The sequence below is a fragment of the Dama dama genome, chromosome X (genome assembly GCF_033118175.1).
Source record: "Dama dama isolate Ldn47 chromosome X, ASM3311817v1, whole genome shotgun sequence".
Taxonomy (NCBI): domain Eukaryota; kingdom Metazoa; phylum Chordata; class Mammalia; order Artiodactyla; family Cervidae; genus Dama; species Dama dama.
Window position 1 is genome coordinate 95911711 of NC_083714.1, and position 14076 is coordinate 95925786.

General features: G+C 37.8%; 1 protein-coding gene across 4 annotated transcripts in view; it reads left to right on the forward strand.

The window, feature by feature from the left end:
• The first annotated feature begins 411 nt into the window (after positions 1 to 411).
• Positions 412 to 14076, forward strand: part of EDA2R (ectodysplasin A2 receptor) — an 83647-nt gene continuing 69982 nt past the window's right edge. For 3 of the 4 annotated variants that reach the window (XM_061137270.1, XM_061137271.1, XM_061137272.1), the window contains exon 1: positions 412 to 498. In XM_061137270.1, the coding sequence (XP_060993253.1) occupies positions 412 to 498 (87 nt within the window). The remainder of the gene's footprint in view (positions 499 to 14076) is intronic. The other variant, XM_061137273.1, reaches the window with a different exon arrangement.

The window sequence follows — 14076 nt, forward strand, 5'->3', positions numbered from 1 at the left end:
CATGTGAGAGATTGTGGCTATACTCTAGTTCCTAGACAGATACGAGCTCCTTGTCTTATCATTTTCTTTCCAGTTCAGCAAGTGTTACAGCCACTAACTGTATGAACATTGGTGAATTCCTTGGCCTTTATGCCTCATTCTTCACACATTCAAAATTAGACTAATAATAGTTTATGATATGGTTGTTTCAAAGCTTGAATAATTACATGTAAACCACTTAAGACTTCTTGGCACATAGTTAGTGCTGTATAGGCATTAGCTGTTTTGAGTTGGCTTCCTCAAACCTTCTAACCCAGGTCCAGAGGCTAGACTAAGAGGTCCATAAACCAACTGAGATGGAAGCCACTACTTGCCTTGAGATCCTTTTCCATTTGTTCCCTAATTGTATTCTGTGCCCATAGCCTTCCCACAATGGATTGCCAAGAAAATGAGTACTGGGACCAATGGGGACGGTGTGTCACTTGCCAACTGTGTGGACCTGGACAAGAGCTCTCCAAGGTAAGTACCCCTGGTCAGGATACTTATTTCTGTTACATCCTAGAAAAGCAGACTGGCAACCAAGAAAGTCCAAGATTAGGAGAGTCCACCCCATCTGTGGCTAATAGGTTTAGTAAATAAAACATATGAAATCCAAAGATTATGACAATAGCAGTCACAGTTTCATTAGGAATTCAACCTGGCAGCATTAGAGGCAGGGGAGGATTCCATGAGATAATGGAGTATCTCAAGAGGAGATATATAATGCAAAGGCTTAGGAAGGCTGTTAAGTATTAGGGACATATGTCAACTAAAGCAAGAGCCACTCGTCTGGGGTCCAGGAGCCAGCTATCAAGTCTTAGGAATGGAAAAGAGAGAACTGAGTAGGCTGAAATGTGGCCTCTGTATAGAGGAACTGGACCACTGAGGAAACTGCAAGAGAGGATTCATTGATGGGGAACTAGGAAGGGTCTAGAATCCCAGTTGGTAACAAAACAACCCACAAGGCAGGAATTATATACTCAACCCTGATTTGTAGAGCTGCATAATTGTTTCTGCTTCAGGTCCCTGTTGGTCCCAGAAACTGAGGGTGGTATTAAATTGAGACTGCAGTTGGGGACACAAAGTTTGGGAGCAGACAGTCAGCAGATTTTTTTTCACACTCACATATTTTATGCAGTTGTCTATTAATTCAGCAATCACTTACTGGTTTTGTTCATTGTTATTCAGTCGCTAGGTCATGCCCTACTCTTTGTGACTCCATGGACTACAGCACACCAGGCTTCCCTATCCCTATCCTTCACTATCTCCTGAGTTTGCTCAAACTCATATCCATTGAGTCAATGATGCCATCCAAACATCTCATCCTCTGTCACCGCATTCTCCTCCTACCCTAAATCTTTCCCAGTATCAGGGTCTTTTGCAATGAGTTGGCTCTTCACATCAGTTGGCCAAAGTATTGGAGCTTCAGCATCAGTCCTTCCAGTGAATATTCAGGGTTGGTTCCCTTTAAGGATGACTGGTTTGATCTCCTTGCTGTCCAAGGGACTGTCACGAGTCTTTGCCAATACCACAGTATTGATGCACAGAAGCATCAAGTCTTCAGTGCTCAGGTTTCTTTATGGTCCAACTCTCACATCCATGCATGACTACTGGAAAAAAAAACATAGCTTTGACTGTATGAACCTAGTCAGCAAAGTGGTATCTCTGCCTTTTAATATGCTGGGTAGGTTTGTCATAGCTTTTCTTCCAAGGAGCAAACGTCTTTTAATTTCTGCAGCCACTGTCCACAGGGATTTTGGAACCCAAGAAAATAAAGTATGTCACTGTTTTCATTGTTTCCACATCTATTTGACATGAAGTAATAGGACTGGGTGGTATGATCTTAGTTTTTTGAATGTTGAGTTTTAAGCCAGCGTTTTCACTGTCCTCTTTCACCTTCATCAAGAGGCTGTTTAGTTCCTCTCTGCTTTCTGCCATTAGGGTTGTGTCATCTGCGTATCTGAGGTTATTTGTATTTCTCTTGGTAATCTTGATTCCAGCTTGAGCTTCATCCAGCCCAACATTTCACATGATGTACTCTGTATATCTGTACACGTGATGTACTTTGGCCACCTAATAGGAAGGACTGACTCATTGACAAAGACTGTGATGCTTGGAAAGATTGAAGGCAGGAGGAGAAGGGGACAACAGAGGATGAGATGGTTGGATGGCATCACTGATTCAATGGACATGAGTTTGAGCAGGCTCTGGGAGCTGGTGATGGACAGGGAACCCTGACATGCTGCAGTCCATGAGGTTGCAAAGAGTTGGACATGACTGAGTGACTGAACTGAACTGACTGTATATAAGTTAAATAACCTGGGTGACAATATACAGCCTTGACGTAGTCCTTTCCCTATTTGGAACCAGTTCATTGTTCCATGTCTGGTTCTAGCTGTTGCTTTTTGGTCTGCATACAGGTTTTCCAAAAGGCAGGTAAGGTAGGTGGTGGGGTCCTCTCATCTCTAAGAATTTCCCACGGTTTGTCGTGATCCACACAGTCAAAGGCTTTGGTATAGTCAGTGAAGCAGAAGTAGGTGTTTTTCTAGATTCCCTTGCTCATTCTATGATCCAACAGATGTTGGCAATTTGGTCTCTAGTTCCTCTGCCTTTTCTAAATCCATCTTGTACATTTGGAAGTTCTCAGTTGATGTACTGTTGGGGCCTAGCTTGAATTATTTTGAGTATTACCATGCTAACTTGTGAAAGCAATGTGCAATTGTGTGGTAGTTTGAACATTATTTCACATTGCCCTTCTTTGTGATTGGAATGAAAACTGACCTTTTCCAGTCCAGTGGCCAGTGCTGGGTTTTCCCAAGTTGCTGGCATATTGAGTACAGCACTTTAATGGCATAATCTTTCAGGATTTGAAATAGCTCCACTGGAATTCCATCACCTCCACTAGATTTGTTTCTACTAATGCTTCCTGAGGCCTACTTGTCTTCACACTCTAGGATGTCTGGCTGTAGGTGAGTGGTCACACCATTGTGGTTATCCAGGTCATTAAGACCTTTTTTGTATAGTTCTTCTGTGTTTTCTTGCCACCTCTTCTTAATCTCTTCTGCTGCTGGTCCATACCATTTCTGTCCTTTATTGTGTCCATCTTTGGAGAAGGGAATGGCAACCCACTCCAGTATTCTTGCCTGGAGAATCTCATGGACAGAAGAACCTGGTAGGCTACAGTCCATGGGGTCGCAAACAGTCAGACATGACTGAGTGACTAACACTTGCATTAAATATTCCCTTGGTATCTCTAATTTTCTTGAAGAGATCTCTAGTCTTTCCAATTCTATTGTTTTCTCTCGATTTCTTTGCATTGTTCACTTAAAAAGTCTTTTTTTATCTCTCCTTGCCATTCTCTGAAACTCTGCATTCAGTTGGGTATATCTTTCTCTTTCTTCTTTGCTTTGTGCTTCTCTTCCTTTCTCGGTGTTTGTAAGGTCTCCTCAAACAACCATTTTGCCTGTTTGCATTTCTTTTTCTTGGGAATGGTTTAAACACCTACAAACTGGCAGGCATGGTTTTAGGCACTGTGGATGTGGCAAAACAGACAAATATTTTTGCCTTCACCAACCTTACCTTTTTTTTCTAAATTGATTTATTTTTTATTGAAGGATAATTGCTTTACAGAATTTTGCTGTTTTCTGTCAAACCTCAACATGAATCAGTCATAGGTCAATTAGTGAAACAGTGAACAAGATACATACATAGATATGGAAGTATGACAAGAATTAAATTACAGTGATCTTATACAGAGTGACTGGTTAGCTCCTATCATGTAGTATGGGAATGCCTTTTTAAGGAGGTGCCTTCTGGGAAGAGGATAGAACCAGTGCAGAGTTCCAAGGTGAGAATGAACTAGGAATGTTCAAGGAAGAGGAAAAATGTAAGTACAGCTGATGATTTTTGGGTGAGAGACAGAGTAGTACATAATGAGGTCTCAGAGAGAGATATTGGCCAAATCATGGGGACTCTTCAAGTTTATGATGAGAAAAAAAATTTTTAAGTGCACCAGGAATCCTTTGGAGAGTTTTAGATTTGGGCTTCCCTGGTAGCTCAGACGGTATATAATCTGCCGGCAATGCAGGAGGCCCAGGTTTGATCCTTGGATCAGGAAGATCCCATGGAGAAAGGAATGGCAACCCACTCTAGTAATCTTGCCTGGAGAATTCCGTGGACAAGGAGCCTGGCAGACTACAGTCCAAGAGTCACAAAGAGTAGGACACAACTGAGCAACTATCACTTCACTTCACAGGTTAGAGAGTGACATGATCCCCTGACTGAAACAAAATGTAGTGATTATTTAGCCTGCCTCTTTTCTACCTATTTTGCAAATAGAGACTAAGGCCCAGGGATATCAAGAAACAAGCACTAATTCTAATTTTAACTCCTCTACACATAACATTCTATACCACAGTGGGGTACCCACATTGTTTATAAGGGATCCCAAGACCAAGGGATGATCACCAAGATTTCGGTCATGCTGGACATTATGATGGACCCAATGGAATAAGCTACTTGGCTTGACAAAATCTATTTTAAATATCACATTGATCTTCATGATCAGAAGTCTCAGCACTTTTATAAGAACAAGGTATTAGATGCATCCCTGTTATGTACATGGCCATTACCTTTAAAGTCACCCATATTTACAAACCTGAACTTTTCTAAGGGGAAAAAACAGGTCTTTCTGTCAAACTGTTGTTTGTTACCAAACTCTCAAAAAGTGGCCCATAATGAAATGTATATTTGTCTAAGCATCTCTTTGGTTGTAATTTATTTTAGTACTACTATAAACCTCAGAAAAAAATGAAGTAACTGCAATACTGTGTTTTTGCAACAACTTTACATATAAACAGCTTGTGCTTGTATAGCAGTCTGTGCTTTGTAAAGAGCTTTCATGTGCATTATCTAATTTGGCTGTCATTCTCACCAAGAAAGTATTATAAGCCCCATTTTAGATGATGAAACTAAGACTCAAAGAGGATATGTGTCTTGTTTAAAGTCACAATGGTTCAGTAAAAATAAACATGAGGCAGATGCACATGGATTTGAGTCCCAGCTTTGCTGTGGGCAAATTAATCTTTTATTCAGTTCGGATGTACTAAGTTAAAAATAACATAAAACTTAACAGACTTGAACCATAAACACATTTATTTATGTAATGAAATTTGGAAGCAAGAAACCTTGATGTTGGTTGGGCAGAATGTTGTCAACATCCTGGGCACCTTGCTATTTTTTCCTCATGCTTGTGGTCTTTTGGTTACCATAACTGAAAGCATTACATCCTTACATCATAGTCAAAGTTAGGAAGAAGGGGCAGGGGAAAAAAGCAGCTTAATATTGTTAGGGGAGAAGGTGGTGCTAGTGGTAAAGAACCTGCCTGCCTAATGCAGGAGACAGAAGAGACACGGGTTTGATACCTGGGTTGAGAAAATCCCCTGGAGAAGGGCATGGCAACCCAGTCCAGTATTCTTGCCTGGAGAACTCCATGTACAGAGAGGAGCCTGGTGGGCTATTGTCCATAGGATCACAAAGAGTTGGACACAACTGAAGCGACCTAGCACACACACACATTTTCCTAGAAGCTCCCCAACAGATTTCCTTTTGAATCTTTTGTATCATATTAACCAGAGCTGGGCATTATAAGTATCTCAAAATTGCACTGGATGCTAGGACATGAGTACTTGGCAAACAAAAATGGGATTGCCATAACAGAATAAGACCAATTAAGAATCAGTTCTTGAGACTGGTCACTTTACCACCCAGAATGAAATCAATGTTATATTAATAAGGAAGAAAATGAGCAATGAATTTTTGATAAGAAGCTAACAGCATCTGACACAATCTTATTTTTATTATTTATTTTATTTCGTTTTTAAGTTCACTCATATGAACTGTAAAGTGTTAGTCACTCAGTCGTATCCAGTTCTTTGTGATCCCATGGACTGTTACCCACCAAGCTCCTCTGTGTCCATGGAATTCTCCAGGTAAGAATACTAGAGTGAGTTATCATTTCCTTCTCCAGGATGAACTGTAAACATCACTGTAAATAAATCTTTAGAGAAGAGCAACACTCTTCCAGCAGGACATTTTTAGAAGTAAAATGATCAAGCTAAAGAATGCATTCAGTTTTAAGATTCCTGTAATATATTAGCAGATAACACTTGCTTTTATTTCTTTATTTTACTAATTTCCACTATAATTACAATTGTTTTCAATAGTGCATGGAGTTCTTATATCCCAGAAACCTAACCAAGCATAAATAATGTATGTGTCTATCATCTATTTTATGTCTTCCTTTGTCACATTAAATTACTAACATGTAAGGAGTTTGTTTGTTTTTTTTCTCTTTTTTTATTCTATAGGGGAAAATATCACCTTTTGGTGTTTGTTTATTTGCAGTGTTGTGAACTGTTTCTGAATTTTTGTTTTCCTGTTCTACTCACTGTTTCTCATTCATTCTTCACTCATGTAGGGCACCTGACTAGAAATACATATAACAGAATGTAGAGTAGCTTAAAAATCTTTTATATAATGTATAATTTTTTAAAAATTAGAAATGGTTTTTAATTTTATTTCATTTTGTCATTATCTCTTGACTATTTAATGAATGTATCATTGATATATTAATTTGATAACTTATGTTAATAAATTCCAAAATTAAAAAATCTTCCATACCCAGGACAAGGCATTTTTTATTGTGATTTTGGGTTAAATAACCTCTTATGTTTTATAAGTTAATATTTTATTTAGAATAAATAAGTACTCTTATTTATAAATACATATAATAAATAAGTACACTATTGGCGTCAAAATTTATATCAGAATTATGCTGAAAGTGAAGTAAAAGTGTTAGTCGCTCAGTCGTGTGTGACTCTTTGTGACCCCATGGATGGTAGCCTGCCAGGCTCCACTGTCCATGGAATTCTCCAGGTAAGAATACTGGAGTGGTTAGCTATTCTTTTCTCCAGGGGATCTTCCCGACCCAGGGATCGAACCCAGGACTCCTGCATTGCAGGCAGATTCTTTATAGTCTGAGGCACCAGGGAAGCCCTTGGTGCTATCAGCATCAAAATTTATATCAGAACTGTGCTAGCTTGGTAAAATTAATTAAGAAGATCAATGTTTTATTGTTGTAAAACTAATTAGCAGGAAAAGAATTTGGGGGGACATGATCATTTGAACATGTTTTCTTTGTTTCCCCATTAGGAAATAAAATTTTCAATATAAATTTTTCATGATACTTTCTTCCTTTTTAATTTCTTAAGAAATGAAACTTCTATTTAAGAAATTCCTTTTTAAATTAATTAATTTAATTGTAGGATAATTAATTTACAATGTTGTAATGGCCTCTGTCATACATCAACATGAATTGGCCATAGGCATACATGTATTGTTGCCCTCCTGAACCCCCCCCTCCAACTTCTTCCCTTCCCGCCCCCTTCAGGTTGTTACAGAGCACCAGCTTTAGATTCCCTGAATCATAGATGAAACTCCCCCTGGCTATCTATTTCACATTTGGTAATGTGTATATTTCAGTGCTATTTCCTCAAATCACCCCACCTTGCCTCTCATTGTGTCCAAAAGTCTCATCTTTATGTCTATGTCTCCTTTGTTGCCCTACACATAGGATTGTCAGTACCATCTTTCAAGATTTCATATATGTGCATTAATATATGATATTTGTCTTTCTGACTTACTTCACTCCGTATAGTAGTCTCTATGTTCATCCACCTCATTAGAACTGACTCAAATGTGTTCTTTTTTTATAGTTGATTAATATTCCATTGTGTGTATGCACCATAACTTCCTTATCCATTCGTCTGACAATGGACATCTAGGTTGCTTCCATATCCTAGCAATTGTAAATAATGCTGCAGTGAACATTGGAGTACATGTGTCTTTTTCAGTTATGGTTTCCTCAGGGTATATGCCAAGTATTGGGATTGCTGGGGCATATGGTAGTTTTATTCCTAGTTTTTCAAGGAATCTCCATACTATACTCCATAGTGGTTGTATCAATTTTCATTGCCACCTACAGTGTAAGAGGGTTCCCTTTTCTCCACACCCTCTCAGCATTTATTGTTTGTAGACTTTCTGATGGTGGCATTCTGCCTGGTATGAGATGATGTTGTTGTTTGTTGTTAAGTCGTGTCCGACTCTGTGATCCCATGAATTGCAGCACGCCAGGCTTCCCTGCTTTCAACTCCCAGACTATGCTCAAACTCAAGTCCATTGAGTCGGTGGTGCTATCCAACCATCTCATTCTCTGTCACCCCCTTTTCCTCCTGCCCTCAGGCTTTCCAGCATCAGGGTCTTTTCCAATGAGTTGGCTCTTAGCATCAGGTGGCCAAAATTTTGGCGCTTCAGCTTTAGCATCACTCCTTCCAATGAATATTCTGAGTTGATTTCCTTTAGGTTTGACTGGTTTGATCCCCTTGCTGTCCAAGTGACTTTCAAGAATCTTCTCAAGCCCCACAGTTTGAAAGCATCAATTTTTCAGAGCTCAACCTTCTTTATGGTCCAGTTCTCATATACATACATGATTACTGAAAAAAAAAAAAAAAACGAACATAGTTTAACTATAGGGACCTCTGTTGGCATTTGGGAAATGATAACTCATTGTAGTTTTGATTTGCATTTCTTTAATAATGAGTGCTGTTGAGCATCTTTTCATGTGTATGTCTTCTTTGGAGACATGTCCGTTTAGATCCTCTGCCCTCTTTTTTACTGGATTGTTTGTTTTTCTGGTATTGATGTACTTGAGCTGTTTGTACATTTTGGAGATTAACTCTTTGTCACTTGTTTCATTTGCTATTATTTTCTCCCATTCTGAGGGTTGTCTTCTCACTGTGCTTACAGTTTCATTCATTTTGTAAAAACTTTTAATTAGGTCCCATTTGTTTATTTTTGTTTTTATTTCCATTACTCTAAGAGGTAGGTCATATAGGATCTTCTGTTGATTTATGTCAGAGAGTGTTCTGCCTGTTTTCTTCTAAGAGTTTTCATTTTCTGATCTTACATTTAGATCTTCAATCCATTTTGAGTTTATTTTTGTGTATGATGTTAGGAAATGTTCTAATTTCATTCTTTTACACATAGTTGACCGGTTTTCCCAGCAACACTTGTTGAAGACACTATTTTCTCCAGTGTATTTTTTTGCCTTGTTTTTCAAAGATAAGGTTATATAGGTGTATAGATATAGGTGTATAGATACATCTTCGGGTTTTCTATCTTGTTCCATTGGTGCATATTTCTGGTTTTTTGCCAGTACTATACTATCTTGATGATTGTAGCCTTGTAGTATAGTCTGGAGTCAGGAAGGTTAATTCCTCCAGCTCGATTCTTCTTCCTCATATTGCTTTGGCTATTTAAGGTGTTTTGTGTTTCCATACAAATTGTGAAATTATTTGTTCTAGTTCTGTGAGAAATACAGTTCATAGTTTGATAGGGGTTGCATTGAATCTATAGATTGCTTTAGGTAGTATAGTCATTTTCATTATATTGATTCTTCCCGTCCAAGAATATGGTGTGTGTCTCTCTATTTGTGTCGTCTTTGATTTCTTTTATCAGTGTCTTATAGTTTTCTGCATACAGGTGTTCTCTTTAGGTAAATTTATTCCTAAGTATTTTATTCATTTTGTTGCAATGGTGAATGAGATTGTTTCTTTAATTTCTCTTTCTGATTTTTCATTGTTAGTGTATAGGAATGCAAGTGATTTCTGTGTATTAATTTTATATCATATGACTTTACTATGTTCATTGATTAGCTCTAGCAATTGTCTGGTGTTGTTGTTAAGGGTTTCTATGTAGAGAATCATGTCATCTGCAAACAGTGAAAGTTTTGCTTCTTTTCCAATCTGAATTCCTTTTATCTCCTTAATTCTCTGACTGCTGTGGCTAAGGCTTCCAAAACTATGTTGAATAGTCATGGTGAGAGTGGTTCCCCCATCTTTATTTTAGAGGAAATGCTTTCAGTCTTTCACCATTGAGGATAATGTTTGCTATGGGTTTGTTGTATATGGTCTCTATTATGTTGAGGTATGTTTCTTCTGTGCCCACTTTCTGGAGAGTTTTTATCATAATGGGTATTGAATTTTGTCAAAGACTTCCTCTGCATCTACTGAGATGATCATCTGGTTTTTATCATTCAATTTGTTAGCATGGCATATCACAGTGTTTGGTTTGCATATATAGAAGAATACATGCATCCCTACAGTAAAGCCCACCTGATCATGATGTATGATCTTTTTAATATGTTGTTGAATTATGTTTGCTAGAATTTAGTTGATGATTTTTTCATCTACGTTCAACAGTGATATTAGCCTGTAATTTTTTTTTTTTTTTTTTTTGCGTTTGTGTCATCTTTGTCTGGTTTTGGTATCAGGGTGATAGTGGCCTCATAGAATGAGTTTGGCAGTTTTCCTTACCCTGAAACTTTCTGGAAGAGTTTGAGTAGGATAAATCTTAGCTCTTCTCTAAATTTTTGGTAGAAATTAACTGTGAAGCCATCTAGTCCTGGGCTTTTGTTTGTTAGGAAGATTTTTGTTTACAGTGTTGAGTTCCATGCTTGTGATTGATCTGTTCATATTTTCTATTTCTTCCTAGTTCAGTTTTGGAGGGCTATATTTTTCTAAGAATTTTCCCATTTCTTCCAAGTTGTCCATTTTATTGGCATATAGTTGCTTGTAGCAGTCTTTTATGATCCTCTGTGTTTCTGGTTTGTTTGCTGTAACTTCTCTGTTTTCATTTCTAATTTTATTGATTTGAGTCTTCTCCCTGTTTTTTTCTTGATGAATTTGGCTAATGGTTTGTCCATTTTGTTTATCTTCTTAAAGAACCAGCTTTTAGTTTTATTGTTCTTTGCTACAGTCACCTTCATTTATTTTTCAGTTATTTCTGCTCTGATCTTTCTGATTTCTTTCATTCTAGTAACTTTGGGTTTTTTTTGTTTGTTTGTTTTTCTTTTTCTAGTTGCTTTAGGTGTAATGTTAGGTTGTTTATTTGATGTATCTCTTGTTTCTTGAGATAAGCTTGTATTCCTAAGAACTTCCTTGTTAGCACTGCTTTTACTGCATCTTGTAGGTTTTGAGTAGTCATGTTTTCATTTTCACTTTTTTCTATGAATATTTTGATTTACTTTCTCACATCTTCAGTAATCTGTTGGTTATTCAGAACTGTGTTGTTTATATTCCATATGTTTGTGGTTTTTATAGTTTTTTTTCCTGTAGTTGATATCTAATCTTACTGCATAATGATCAGAAAAGACGTTTGAAATTATTTGTGTTTTTTTTTAATTAACAGGGCTTAGTTTGTGGTCCAGGATGTGATCTATCCTGAAGAATGTTCCATGTGTACTTGAGAAAAGTGAAATCTATTGGTTTTGGATTAAATGCCCTGTAGATATGTTAGGTCCAGCTGCTCCAATGTGTCATTTAAAGCTTGTATTTCCTTATTAATTTTCTGTCTAGATGATCTGTCCATTGATGTGGGTGGAGTATTTATTAAAGGCTTCCATTATTACTGTGTTGCTGTCAGTTTCCCCTTTAATAGTTGTTATCATTTGCCTTATGGATTGAAGTGCCCCTACATCGGGTGCATATATATTTATAATTGTCTTCTTCTTGGATTGATATCTTGATCATTATGTAATGTCCCTCTTTATCTCTTAAAACAGTTTTTATTTTAAAGTCTATGTTATCTGATATGAGTATTGCTACTTCTGCTTCCTTTTGGTCTCCTTTTGTATAGAATATCTTTCTCCAGCCCCTCACTTTCAGCCTATATGTGTCCCTAGGTTTGAGGTTAATCTCCTGTAGACAGCATATGTGGGAGTCTTGTTTTTGTATCCATATAGCCAATCTATGTCTTTTGCTTGGAGCATTTAGCCCATTTACATTTAAGGTAGTTATTGATAAGTGTGACACCATTACCACTTACTTTATTGTTTTGAGTTTAATATTATGTTTATTTTTTGTTATTTTGTTTTGGATTTGTTTTTATAGGCCTTTTCTGTGTTTTCTATCTAGAGAAGTTCCTTTATCATTTGTTGAAGCACTGGTTTGGTGGTACTGAATTCTCTTAGCTTTTGTTTGTATGTAAAGCTTTTGATTTCTCCTTCCCATCTGAATGAGATCCTTGCTGAATAGAGTAATCCTGGCTGTAGATTTTTCCCTTTCATCACTTTAAGTATTCCTGCCATTCCTTCCTGGCCTGCAGAGTTGAAATTCAGTCATTCACCTTATGGTGATCCCCTTGTGTGTTATTTGTTGCTGTTCCCTGACTGCTTTTTTTTTTTTTAATTTTTAAAAAATTTTTCCCTCACTGCTTTTAATATTTGTGTTTAATTTTTGTTAGTTTGATTAATATGTGTCTTGATATGTTTCTCCTTGACCTTATCCTGCCTGGGACTCTCTGGGCTTTGGGATGGTCATTTCCTTCCCTATTTTAGGGAAGTTTTCAGCTATAATCTCATATATTTTCTCATGCCCTTTCCTTTTTTCTTCTTCTTCTGGGATGCCTATGATTCAAAAGTTGGGGTGCTTAATGGTGTTTCAGTGATCTCTTATGCTATCTTCATTTCTTTTTATTATTTTTTCTTTATTCCTCTCTGCTTCATTTATTTGCACCATTCTGTCTTCCAGTTCTCTTATCCATTCTTCTGCCTCAGTTACTCTACTGTTGGTTCCCTCCACTGTATTTTTAAACTTAGTTATTGCATTGTTGACTGTTTATTCATTAATTCTTCTAGGTCCTTGTTAAACATTTCTTGTATCTTCTCAATCCATGCCTCCAATCTATTTATCCATGCCTCTATTTTGTTGTCAAGATTTTGTATCATCTTTCCTATCATTATTCTGAATTATTTTTCAGATAGATTCCTTATCTCCTCCTCATTTGTTTGATCTTTTGAGTGTTTACCGTGTTCCTTCATCTGCTGTGTATTTCTCTGTCTTTTCATTTTGTTTAGTCTGCTGTGTTTAGGGTCTCCTTTCTGCAGGCTGGAGGGTGGTAGTTCCTCCTAATTGTGGAGTCTGCTGCCCATGGGTGGGGTTGGACCAGTGCCTTGTGAAAGTTTCATGGGTGTGGGGACTTGTGCCAGTGTTTTGTTGGATAGAACTGGATCTCTTCTCTCTGGAGGGCTTTGCTGTGTCCAGTAGTGAGTTTTGGGGTGTCTATGGGTTTGCTATGGCTTTGGGCACCCTGTCTGCTAATATTTAGGATTGTGTTCCTGTTTTGCTGGAGGATTGGCATGGGGCATGCTGCACTGGGAGCTTGCTGGCTCTTGGTGGAGTTTGGTCACAGTGTAGGTATGGAGGCCTTTGGGTGGGCTCTCATCTATTAATGTTCCATGGCTTTGGGAGTTCTCTGATGGTTCAAAGAACTGGAGTTGAGTCTACTGCCTCTGGGGTTCAGACCCAACCTCTTACAGTAGCATCAAGACTTCTCAGGCTACACAGCACAGAAGACATAACCCCTCATTCTGAGGAGATTGTTTTGCTGTTCTAGACATCTGGGGTCCTCTGCCAGTGTTCAGAAGTTGTTTGGTGGAATTGTTCCACATGGAGATTATCTTTTGATGTGGGAGAGGTGATCTTTTGTAGGGGAGAAGGTGCTCTCCACATTCTATTCCTCCACCATCTTGAAGCCATCCCTGAAATTCTTACTGAGGGCAATTTGATAGCGTTTATTTTATACACTGTGCCAATCTCAGCTCGTAATTGGTGTACTAATTTTTTTAATATTTACAGTAACTGTTGATATGTTAGACCCTAAGTCTGCCATTTTATCCTTTTTTTTTCTGTTTCTTGTTCTTCCATGTGTCATTCCTTGCCTCCCTGTGGATTACTTGAACAAATTTTTAGGATTCCATATTTATTTATTTGTAATAATTTTGTATAGCTTTCCTCAACATCATTCTGGGTATGCTAAGTCCCCTACATATGAACCTTCAAGTTGTGAATTTTCAAAGATGCAAGTATGTGTTCCATCAGTGTCAGATGTGAGTGACATGGCAGCTTTCCCTCCATCTCCTACTGCTGACAATCCTTTATC